Genomic DNA, 12,438 nt, shown 5'->3' with positions numbered 1-12,438 from the left:
TTTAGCCTTATTTTCTGTTTTTCCATAATTATTCCACTTTCCAATAAATACCACCAGTAGAAGAATATTGATTATATGCATGTAAATTTTCATAGTTAGTTATTACCTCAGATGGAGTGTAATTACCTGCCCACACATATTTGTGAGCAACACCACAGAACAATTTCTCTTCCTACTAGGTCTTTAACCTTTTCTAGTAAGAACAGAGGGAGAAGGAATAATATACTTAATTAGTTTTCATATTTTTTTTTTAATCCATCTCTAGATTCTCTAAAACAATTAGTCTCCAACTTATAGCACCTTTATACATGGAGAAAATATACACATGGAGAAAATATTTGACTTTGTTGGAATTAAATCCTTACTTACAGGAATAAGCAAAGGGAAAATGAGGATCTGCAGACACTTTTTTTTCCAAAATATGGTTAAACCCCACATTCTTCTCAAAATACCACTTCCTGCAATTACTACTGTAATGGTTTTAATGGAGGTAGTGACTAAACCAGCAGTGTTGGAGGTTTGATGCATATCTCTATATGCCTGGAAGTTGAAACCATAAATCATCAAGTAGTGATGGCAGCTTCAGCACTCTCTAATGACTGGTTCCAATTTCCTACTGTATCCCTCCAGTCTTTAAACAAAGACAGACAGATCCACTCCACTTTTCTCCAAGGGTCTGACCTAAAAGCAAGGAAAGGAGAATTACCTTGTCTCTAGTGATTCAGATTTGGCGTTACCACCATTGTAATTTTGGGCCTTCCTGTGTGCACTTCCTACAGTTTTCAGGGCATTTCCACCTAACTTGTTTCATGTATCTAAGACGTCAAAAATACCTCTGACCTCTTCCTATGTCTCTTTATGATGTTTATGGGGTTTGCTTTTTTGGATTTTACTATAGGTTGTTGGGAGATTTTGTATTTTGTAGTGTACACAATGTAGAGTTGTGAGCAGTGTGTACACATTTACTTTTTTCTGGATATTGCCAGGGGAATGATCATGATGGTTCTCCATGCTTCACTAACATCTCTATTGCCCTTCTTCATCATGCATTCTACCTCCATTTTCATCTATTAATACCCCTCACATTGCCTTTTCACCAACTTCAGATTGTAACCTGCCCAGATCAAGGCATATAGCTTTATATATCTTTACTTTTGACAGGAAGGCATCCAGTAGTTGGGAACTTACTAAAAAGTAATATCATTTACTTTAGACACTTTCATAGTGACCAAAATTTCCCAGATGCGTGCAAATCCTTGTGAGGCTGGATTACATTTATTTTCTGGTGTTATTTTTTCTACTCCTCAGCATTGTGGGCAGAATCAGAGAAGCTCATATGAAACAGGAGACAGGCTTTGTTGAACTCTGACATTGTTACTGAATCACACTTTTGCCTCAAGATTTGTTTTTCAGTTACTCCAAAAGCTTGAACAAAATGCAGCTTCTGTCTTCCTGTGCAGGAGTATGAACTGCAATGTGTTAACACGCCTCTTAACAGAGTACGAACTGGATTTTATAATGTATTTATTTCTTTGTTTCCTCCACTAGATCATAAGGTCCCATGGGTTCTAATAAGGAATTGTTTGACTCACCACTAGAACAATTTCCAGGAGAGATTATGGAATTTGCACACTGGAAGAAATTAAGTTATTTAATTCAGTCATTTCTCATTCTCAGAAGATTCGAAGGAGTAAACAAGGAATAAATGACTCTCAAGAGTATCCACATTGGCGTCACCGTGGTTACATCAGGAATGAATTTGGCCCAAGATCTGTTATAAGTAATCTTCAACTACAGAAGTGCCTTTTCCACTGAGATAACTCTATTTATAAACAATAGAAAAACAAGAAAGTGGGGAGGACAGGAGTCTGAATATGAAAGGACAGCTTGCTTCTGAGCTCTGTTACAACTCTTGCTCTGGAGAGTGTTTAGCTTTCAATGCCACCACTTCTTTTGTTTTGTTTTGTTTTGTTTTCCAGCTGTAAAAAAAGCAAAAAAAATCTCATTACCCCCAGAGCTACCATGAAACCTAAATAACAATAATTTGTAAATTCTTTTGAGGGAAGTTGATATATGTGTAACAGAATTTAATCTAAGTTCTGAAATTATCAGCCATATAGACTTGAGGTCAGTTGCTATTTTCAGTTGTTCAACGTCTGTCTGTTTAGTTTGGTCTACCAAACTAAACAGACAGACGTTGCACAACTGAAAATAGCAAGTCTTTATCCTTTAAGAAACAAGTCAAAATTCCTGACAAATTTAATTGACTAGGCAGCTGTTGACCTCAGGCTTTGCCTGAATAAGTTCTATTGAAAATCTTGTTCTACTACACTGGGATTTTTTAAAATTGAAATATAACCCCATGCCTAGAGACTGTTTCAAGGTTTGTGTCCCATCGTAGACCCACTTCAGTGTTGTGAGATGTTAGAAACTAACAAGTCAAAGGAATGTGTTATATTTTTTTTTTTTTTTCATGACAGAACAGATTTAAAGCCCTGAATTTATTACTGGGAAACCTCAATGCTCAAAAGACCTGCTACCAAACCTTCCTCTCAACTTCTTCCATGCAACCTAAGTCGTTCTTAATTTTCAAAGGAATGCAGACTCCAAAACAGCAAAAAGACATACTAAAAAAATTTCTACTTTCTCTGTATCCATGGTAACTAGTTACCGTAGTGATCTTTACAGATGTCTTCTTCACAGGCCCATAAATCTAATAATGGGCCAAATGTGACTACTCTCCATGGGTGGCAAAAGTAGTAACAAACTGTTCAGCTGCACAGCTTGGAAAGATTCCATACCTACAGCCCTATTGCTGTAAGGCACATTAATACTTGTGGGGAAAAAAATATACTATATATAATATTTTATATGTATATATGTATATAATATATATTTATTTCTATCCAGCTCCTCCATCACCACACCAATTATAGGCTTAGTTAATATTGTTAATTGAAACTATTCAAAAAGGTAGGACACAGCTGATAGTGCTCCACCCTGCCATCCTTAGTCAATCCCTTTTTATTGGGTAGGTTGCACCTGTGAATGGGAGGATCCATTTGGGCAGCATCTGACAGAGGTAGGCAAGCCTTTGTGGAAGAGGACATCTTTTGGGTTCTTACTCCATTGCTTTCTTCTCAAACTCTGTCTTAACTCTGCAAACTTCAGCCAGTATTTTTACTGTGCTCTTCCCAGAAATTACTTTGATCCCAGAGACTTAAGGATTAAGATTTGTAGCACTATGAAGTATGCAAAGCCTTTTGAGAATTAATGGAAGATAGGCTTGATACAGAAAATGCATGCATTTCTTCTTCTCCTAAGAAGGGAGGGAAATGAGTCAGAATGGTGCGGTGATGGGGTAGGACAATGACAGTTGTTTCAGCTGCCACCAGCAATAAAAAAAGTAAGGGGTACCAACTGCTGCCAGGCAAGGCTGGCTCCAGCAGTACCCCGTGATCTCACACAACCCATGTCCTGAGTGATGCCAGGTTATCTGCAGCTGGTGAGCTGGACACCGGCTCAGGTTCTGCATCTTGTAAGTGGCATTCTGTCCTCCAGCAGCGATGGAATAAAATCTCCCGATTTTTTGAGTAATTTCAGAGTCTCTCTGTCTCCATAACAGCAAAGTGGTGACTTTCTCATAGATGAATAACCAATCCTTTTAATTATATTTAAAGAAAGTTTTAATAAAAACCACCTCTATTTCCCAGATTATTGGTTTTTTTACTCTTCTGTATAAATAGACAAAGAAATGTTCCAAAGATTTTGCCAAACTGAAGTTTCCCTTTAAAACTCTCCAAAGCTCACCTAAGGCCAATTGGTTGGCAGCACTTAAAGGATTCTGGAGGTTTTCTTGGATGAGGTTTTCTTGGCAGGTGACAATGCAAGAACAGCAATAAGTGTGAGCTTAGAGTAAATATCCTGTCATTGTAAAGAATTAAACAGATTTAAAAGAAGAAAAAAGTTTTATAGCTCTCTAATTATAGATAAGAGCTCCTGTCATTTAAAAGTTGATCATTTCCATGTGCAAAATGTTTGAGGAAAAAAATAATTTAATATTAACCTTTCCTTTTGAGGCATTTCACATGAGACGTAGATAAGAACCTTTCACCCTCTTGAGGAGAGTTGTGCTAGTTGAATTTTTGCACGAATGAGAAGTTCTTCATTCTCTTTTCACCTCTGAGACAGATCACGGGCAAACAGTGACTTGTGTGTGTATTTATATCTACTTTTTTCCCCACCAAACCACTAGGAATAAAAGTAGCATTCTAATTTATAATTTGTGTGTCTCACTCCTAAGGTGGTCAGAAGGTGAACCAAAGTGCTTGAGTAATGCAGAACATCCAAACCCAGGGAAATTCTCTCTGTTAAACTCTAGTAAAAAAGACTGGCTCCCAGTTCTAAAATATACAATTTACGTTTGCCAAATGGAAAGGATATGCACTTAATCTGCTGAGACCTAAAGCCTGTTATCTTCAGTGCATCTTCTTCTACTGTTATGCTGTAGAATTTACCATTCCACTGAAAGAAAAAAAACATTGTTTCTGTTTCTTTCACTTTTATTTTTTCAATATAATCTAGGATTAACTTGGTAGATAAGAAGTGAAATATCTCAAATAATTTTTCCAATGTTCTCTTTCATAAAATAAACGGATATTTTTAATAGTTCTTTGAAAACAATGCTGCACCTAATATGTTTTAGATCTCTGAAAATGTCATCCCATAAAACAACTCACTTTACTGATAATGATGTACCAGGAGAAAATGCTATCATAGTTTATATAATTATCATTACATAAACAATGCATTCTAAATAGTTGTGATATAGTGTTGCATAACTTTATACTGGGGCAGCAGTTATCTAGAGAAAGGTAATGGAAAATATTAAGGCGGGCCAACTGCTGGTAAGTTTTACCACGGTTTATTGTTCTTCACATACAGCCCTAGCCAAGTCACTTGGACTATACATGTGGAACTCCTCTGCTCTAATTCCAGTTATTTTAAGCCTAAAATTATGTTTTCTCTTGGTGCTTTTTCTAATCATTGGAAAAAAATATGTGTCTTCAGGGGATAATTTATCTTATAAACCCTCTAGCAGTGCCCTCCAGAGGTGTCTGCTTTTCTTCACGCACAGTAAAAGAAATGTAGAAGAACTTAGCTCAGCTTTACATGCATAATGTTTATACAGTTAAGATGAATGAATACCATGTTAGACAAGGCAAGATGCATCTCAGTGCAACAGCAGTAAAGTTTGGATAAAGGAACAAATTCTTGGTGTATTAGCTCGTCCAGATGACATATGCTGAAAAAATAGACTGTGTTCAAATAATTCCAAAATCTATTGGGAGCAGAACTGAGAAGGAAAAAAAAACCTTTCCTTTTTCTTTGCTCACCTTTCCCTTGTACTCAGTCTTTCATGCCTGCTTTTTATATAAGACATTTTAAGGAAGGAATGACTTTTTTTCCTTGTGCATGATCAAGTATTCTCTTTTCCAACATAGAATATCTTCTTGTAGTGTTTGTTCTCCTCTTTGTGTTTCTTCTCCCCTTTTATAACTCTGGAATTTTAGTTGATTTTTTTCTACTCTCTTATGGTCTGGACTTTCAAAAGAGACTATTAAATCTGACAGCGTTAGAAGTTTGCTGCCTACCTTGAAACACCTACAGAACTACCATCTTGGTAATAGGACCTCCTATAAGATACCTGTATTTTTAAATGTTAATGAATTTTGAAAATCTAGGCCCCATATCCAAGCCTTGCTTAAGCCATTATTTGTTTCAATATTTACCTAGATTTATGAAAGATAGAGAGCACCTGCCTCATATTCTCCCTCTCTCTGAAAGGCTTTATATGTAGTATGCCCTTTAAAAGTTATTGTGCATCGCATAATTCAGTTCAATAAGCTGGCTTGTAACATTATGTTTCCCTTGGTATTACTCTCCTGAAGGCAATATGACCTTGAATGTGATATTTTAAACTAATAAATGAGGAGAGGAACTGAAAATCAAACTGAATACTGTAAGCCAAAAGGATGGATTTTCACCTCAAGCCTTTATTTTCATAGACGAAAAATACAGAATTATAACATTTATGTATTTTAATTTTTTCTTGTTTCCCCAAGGAAACAAATGCTATGCAAATTCTTGTGTATTCCCTTCTGTCTGTGTATGAATCCATAAATCCCTTGGCCCATTGTCCTGTCATGCCTTTTTTCACTCCCTGCCCCCCCCTCCCCCCAATAATTTTGAGTCCACTGAATAAAGTCTGCCACATTTGACAGAGGTGGACTAGTCTCAAAGCTACAAATTCCTCTATGTTTTGTGACAATGGAGTGCTGAGTACAAGAAAGATGTCCAAAAAATTACTTTCATTGAGAGAGGAACAGGTAGGACTTGCCCACTTAATTAAGAGGAGTGAACGAGTGAGCAGTGAATTAGTACACAGGGCCTTGCCTTACAAACCTCACATCTCTGCTTTTGTGCCTCCTCTTGCCAAAAAGTTAGCAGAGATGAGAAGGAGGCATTTTGCACTAGGGACAGGATAAGGACATTGGAGGTTGTTGTGGATACTGTTAAGAGGATTTAAATATAGTGTAAATGAGGGTATTGCAGCAGAGACACCAGGAGAAAATAGGACATAAATCTATAGAAAAAACCAACTTGTACATGGCCCTGGTGACATAGCGGCTCCGTGTTGGTGGAAGATAGCAGATCCTATTCTCAGTGGATTTAAAGTAAGGTCTGTGCCTTGAACGCGGTGAACTTCAGCTATGGGGTTGCCTAAAATCTGGTTTTATATCCAGCCACTATCAAAACTGGGACTCTCAGGACAGCCTTAGACAGAGAGAATAAGAAGATAAGGTACTAAACAATTTCAGAAGAGCTCTTTATACCTGCTATTCTGCCAGCATGACTTGCTTCAGGTTTTTTTATTTTTTTCTCTTGGTGCTTGTCCCAATATTTCAGGTAAGAAGGGAGCCTTTCAGCTGCCAGGAGTAGCAGGTTAGAAGAGAAAGTGTTTTTCTCCTGGAGGCTTAATTTGAAGCAAAGGACAGGAATAAGGCTTGTGTGAACCTCCGCGGAGAGAGGATGACTAGAATGGTTTCAGTGCTTGGTATAATTTTAAAATTGCATCAGAAGGTTCTGCAGTGATAAATACCCATAGTTTCCTCCTCGTTATGAAATTTGGTCTTTCTCTGAAAGTGCTCTTCTTTTTCGGTTGCTCCCAAGTCAGATCCATCTTTAGGTATATGAGGCACTCCCCTCAGCTTCCATAATATTGAATTTAAACTTAGGTGTTGTGGGCTTCATATGAAATTCATATAAAATCCATATTGCGGATTCAGCTGAAATCAGGACTGGGTTTTTTTGGAGTACATTTCACAAGAACAGTACAAGGTGGATCCTGCCACGGGGAGCTTGCAGTCTAAACATGAGTTTCATCTCGCTTTTACAGGAAGAAGCTTGAGACAGAGATGTAGGGATTGATCATGTGGCTTTTCATAAGCAGCCACTGCGGTTTGCCTGTCGTGTGAATTACTCAGGAGCTGCACAGCTATGCTGGCACCATTCATAGCCGGCAGTAACCTGCCGCAGCTGGAATCCTCTGCTCAAGATCAGAAAGTGGCTAAGGGAGGCTGCATAGCCACTGGTCAGCCCTCTGCCCAGAGGGTAGAGTTGATTCATGTCTTCTCCAAAAGACCCCATAGAGACTCTATGGCAAACACAAGCTTCAGCCTTTGAACAGGCAGCTGTCTAGGCTAAGCTAGTTCTTAGCCTCGTTCTACTGACTGTAGTCAGTGGAGAGATGGAAGTACACTTACAGTGTGATTCACCACCACCACCACCATAAAATGGGATTACCCCTAGTTGGAAAGTCTCTCTTCATGAACTACATGAACTACAGAGGAAACTTTGCTTAGCTGAATAGGGTAGAAGGGTAGGTCTTAGCCACCTGAAGTTAAACCAATCCTGAAATAAGAATGGTAACAATAATCCAATAGTTGACTGACTACTTTGTCTTACCTCAAAAGTAAGTGACAAGCAATGGGGGCTCCCAAAGGGTCATCTATCCCATCAGAGAGGACGTGGCAGCTGAATAAGATGAAGCACTCTTCTGCCCATGCTATAAACAGGGCATAAGTAATTACCCAAGATCACATGCCAAGCTTTACATCACTTACTGAGATGAATCTCATGAAGTTTACTAAAAATGAATTTCAGTATGCGGGTTGCAGTGTAGATGTGGGAAGGGAAGGCAGAGTTTGTGTTTTCTACAAGGTTCCCTGTTTTCAAGACCATCCATTAACAAGACCATCACTTTTCACTCTGCTCCATATGAAAACTTATTCTTTAAAACTCTCTGTTGTTATTACTGATTTCTAACATGCTAAGAACCAGGAATGTTTGCCCACTTGAAGCTGCGCCTTGCTGCTTGCAGTGTCTGAGCTACCTCTTTCAAAGCTAGCTCGGGCACCCCAACATCACACGGCACATCACACGGCAGTGGAGACATACCGTCAGTGCTAGAGGAGATCCCCACTGTGCAGTTCCACACTCAAGTCACATTGATTTCCGTGGGCAGATTTCACCCAGTGGGAGTTGCTGGCTGTATCATGGTTTACAAATGTAAGGGGATTATGCACACTGGCCTTTATTAGATTTATTATTTTTTGTCATTCTTTTCTTTGCTTTTATATGTTGTTTGTTTCAAATATGTTTTTCTAAGCAGGATCAGACAATATTCTCTTTGATTATGAATTCTTTCCCATCTCCATCACTCACCTATTTTAGTAACTTGGGCACATTACTTACCTCTCTGCTTCTGTATCCCTGTCTTCCAATGTCAGCGCATCAGTGTTTTATAGCACAATGAACTTATAATGTCTTTTTAAATAGGGCTATTTTTTAGCTCTGCATGGTATTACTACAAAAGCAGCCACTTGGTATAACTGAATTTGAAAGACAGTGCTATGAAATATTTATTCCATGTCTATACCTTCTTGGCTGCAGTATGAGGATTGCCTTGCATTTCTTTAGGTTGGTTTGCAGTGTCTATTGCCATCCCAGTGTTCGGAAGACAATTGATGTTGAAGTAATAATAACAAATTTCCCTATTCCTTTAAAACTCATTTATTTTAAGTGAGCAAGGCTCGCATTCTCGGATCTCATTAGCTGCTCTGGTTGTCTCTAACACCTCTTGTAAGCAAATGTCTCATTACCATGGATATTTACATATCCTTTACTTTTGTACAGAGTGCCATACATCAGTGAACTATAAACCTATTACTACATGTCTGCAGATTTACATGGTAAATACAGTTCCTACTGCGTGGACAGGCACTAGTTATCACAGACAATAAATCTAATAGCACTCAATGTGATCTTGATTTCCATCTTTAGTATGCTGATTGTATCAAAAAACTTTTCAAACCCTAGACTTGGAGCCTTTTGGAGATGTTCTAGTGAATCACAGTATTCACACAATGAGATCCCCATCTGGCAAAGTAAACAACTTGGGGTAGGAGTGGAAGAAAGAAGAGAGAGAAATGTAAAGGTTTCCTTTTTTACAGCTTCTGCTGGAAATGAATTAGTGAGCATTTTTGCAGTAATATTGTATTCTGCTGCGTCTGGCAAAGCCGAAGGATTTTTAGCTAATAGGATCAGGATTTTGCATGCTTATTTATTTACGTGATGTGATCTGATGCTGCATCCTTTAATTTGAAAGAATGATTACCAAGTGCTTATCATATGCCATATAACATCCTAACAGTGTTATTTGAGACTAACATAATTCTTCAAACACTATATCACTCAGAACTGCCCTACCCACCATGTATGGTAGTATCTGGCTTATATTTTGTGAAAAAACACAGGGCTTGATTCCTTGCCTCTGAAGCTGATGATAAAAATAAACCAAGTCCAGCCCTGTGACCATACATTCTCCACTGATGGAAATCTGCTACTATCACCAAGGCTGATAAAGCTCACGCTGTTTTTACAAGTTGATCACCCAAAGCTCATTATATTTTACTTGGTCCAGGCTGAAAGTGTGACAGTTTGAAGCATTATCTACTTTTACTGAAGATCTTATTTTTCCTGGTACATAGTCAAAGAGAGAGTATATCAACAGAAAACCACTTAGAAAATTGTGGAGCTTGTGGCTTTGAACAGTTGATAAGATTATGTGCTCAATCTCAACTTCAAATGTAAATGAGTATTGGAGATATCTAGTTTTCATTTTTCTTTCTTTTCCTTGCTGAGGTAGAAGATGATTCCCATTTGAGATTCCTTCACTAAGTCTTTTTTTTTTTTTTAAACATTTGTATGAAATTTGAGAGATTGCTCTGAGTTTTTCTGTACACTGAGTAGGTCTTTTAGCTTTATGAACTAGTAAGATGGTGGTTTACAGAATTACAGGAGGGCTTATGCTTCTTGTGAGCCAGTCATAGTTTGCCATGTCTCTGACACAGTGATCAGAAAGAAGCAGGAGCTGGGTTCCTTTGCTGTATTTACAATAGCACGAGACCTGAATACTTCCTATATCCTAAGAGAACACAGCTCCCGTCCATAATCCCATCATCTCCTCTTTCTTCATGCATGTAACAGAAGTTTGGTTCTTTACCACACAGTTCTTTAGTTCAAACCTTGTTACCTGAAGCCTGAACTCTTAACAATTATTAAAGGCCTGGTGTCTTTAGCTTATCCAATAAATCATTAGAGGTCAAAATAATACTTTTGACATTGTGAGTTTATATTCTGTAGGGCAAAAATTGCAGTAAAGGTAGTGAATGATACTATGATGGTTCTTTACTAATGGAGGAGATTTCTGCTTCCAATATTTTTTTAAGAAAATGAACCACATGAAAGAGGTGAGCTTCCCCCACATATGCACAAAACTCATTGTAGGATGAAGCAGAATCTGGTTTTCAGTTTCCAGTCATCTCCCTGGATCAAATTCCAAAATGTGCCAGTACCCAACCTTTGACAAGGATTAGAGCCAACAAAAATGTGTACAATATAAATCAAAGATGCGTAAAGATTAACTTGGCAATACTGAAAGATAGCTAATTTATACTAAAAGATAGCTGCATGGCAGTAGATTTAATGTTCAAGGGAAAATTTGTTACTAGTATATATTGGAGTGATTCAACTGGGACTAAGAAAAGTTTTCTTCTAGGGTAGTCTGGTCATTATTGGGCCATGCAACTACATGTTTTATGCTATTCCTATGAATGAAAATTATTTTATTCCAGGAAAAGCATATTAGAAAATGATACTGTTTATTATTCTAAACAAGCTCATTTTTATGGATAAGAGAGAACCAACTATAACGTGCAATAACAGCGTGAAGAAAGGAATGGATTTCCACTACTAATGTATTTTATCCCTCCTTCTCTTCTATAGGTTGTCCAGGAATGTGGGACAATATTACATGCTGGAAACCTGCAAGTGTGGGTGAAATTGTCTTTGTCAAGTGTCCTGCACTGTTCAGATTTATCATCTCTGAAGATGGTAAAGTATTTTCTCTTTGTTCTTTGCCTCTGTCTGGTAAAGCTGCATGGCCAGCATGAGTGTAAAACCTCACTTAGATACTCGGTAAAAAGGGAAATCAAAAACTCTACAGAGGGCTGAATTTGGACTTCAGTTTAAGAAAATACTACAGAAAACCAGGATGTTTGTGTGTAGATATGTGCATGTGTGTGTGTGCAGGAATGGGAGGGAATGTGTGAAAAAAAGCCTTCACAGATTATACAACACGAAAACATCACCAAGTCCAATTGCTATAACAGATGTTTTGCCATTGGGTCTTCACTGAGATCAATGAGACCTGAAACCATGTTTGGGTCTTGGATAACTTGGATTCAATTCAAACCTATCTTAGAACCTAACTAAAACTCAGATCTGGGTTCTGCTCACGCCTAAGGAGAACATTGGTTGTCTGGTATCTATGTGAGGTGCTCTCGTGTTGGTAGTCCAGGGAAGAGTCAGTGGGAACTAAAGATTTCTGGAGAGAAGCAGAAGCTCCATCACACCCTTTTGTGGTCTGTAGATATGAGATGTCACCATCCTACTGCCCTTGCATCTGACACCAGCAACCAAGCAAGCAAAAGATCAGAAACCTGCCTGCACAGGGTTTGGTCAAATGGACAGTTTCTGATTCCAGCATGCATTGCTGCCCAGAAGAGTTGTCCTTTGTCTTGCAAAGCATATGAAGATGGTCAGCTAGGCTGGTGCATTTTCTCTTTTCTCTCTTTCCCCTACCACTTTATCTTGGACCAAAAGTCCCATGCATTCATCACGCTTCATAACCAAACCCTATTAGACCCCAGCTTTAATCCTTATACAACCCAGCCACTGCTTCCAAATGAGTTGCTATTAAAAGGAGAGCCTACTTTAGTAGTGGTAATACTAGCTACTAGACCTAGTTATTAA

At 38.2% G+C, this 12,438-nt stretch overlaps 1 protein-coding gene across 1 annotated transcript in view; it reads left to right on the top strand.

Moving 5' to 3' along the window:
• Nucleotides 1–12,438, top strand: part of ADCYAP1R1 (ADCYAP receptor type I) — a 93,135-nt gene that overhangs the window by 23,482 nt on the left and 57,215 nt on the right. Inside the window, exon 3 of the mRNA XM_035899639.1 lies at nt 11,410–11,517. Within this exon, the coding sequence (XP_035755532.1) occupies nt 11,410–11,517 (108 nt within the window). The remainder of the gene's footprint in view (nt 1–11,409; nt 11,518–12,438) is intronic.

Source organism: Egretta garzetta, unplaced genomic scaffold, assembly GCF_000687185.1.
Source record: "Egretta garzetta isolate BGI_Z169 unplaced genomic scaffold, ASM68718v1 scaffold117, whole genome shotgun sequence".
In the NCBI taxonomy this organism is placed as follows: domain Eukaryota; kingdom Metazoa; phylum Chordata; class Aves; order Pelecaniformes; family Ardeidae; genus Egretta; species Egretta garzetta.
Note: the sequence above shows the minus strand (reverse complement) of the source record. Positions and strands in the feature narration are given on the sequence as shown.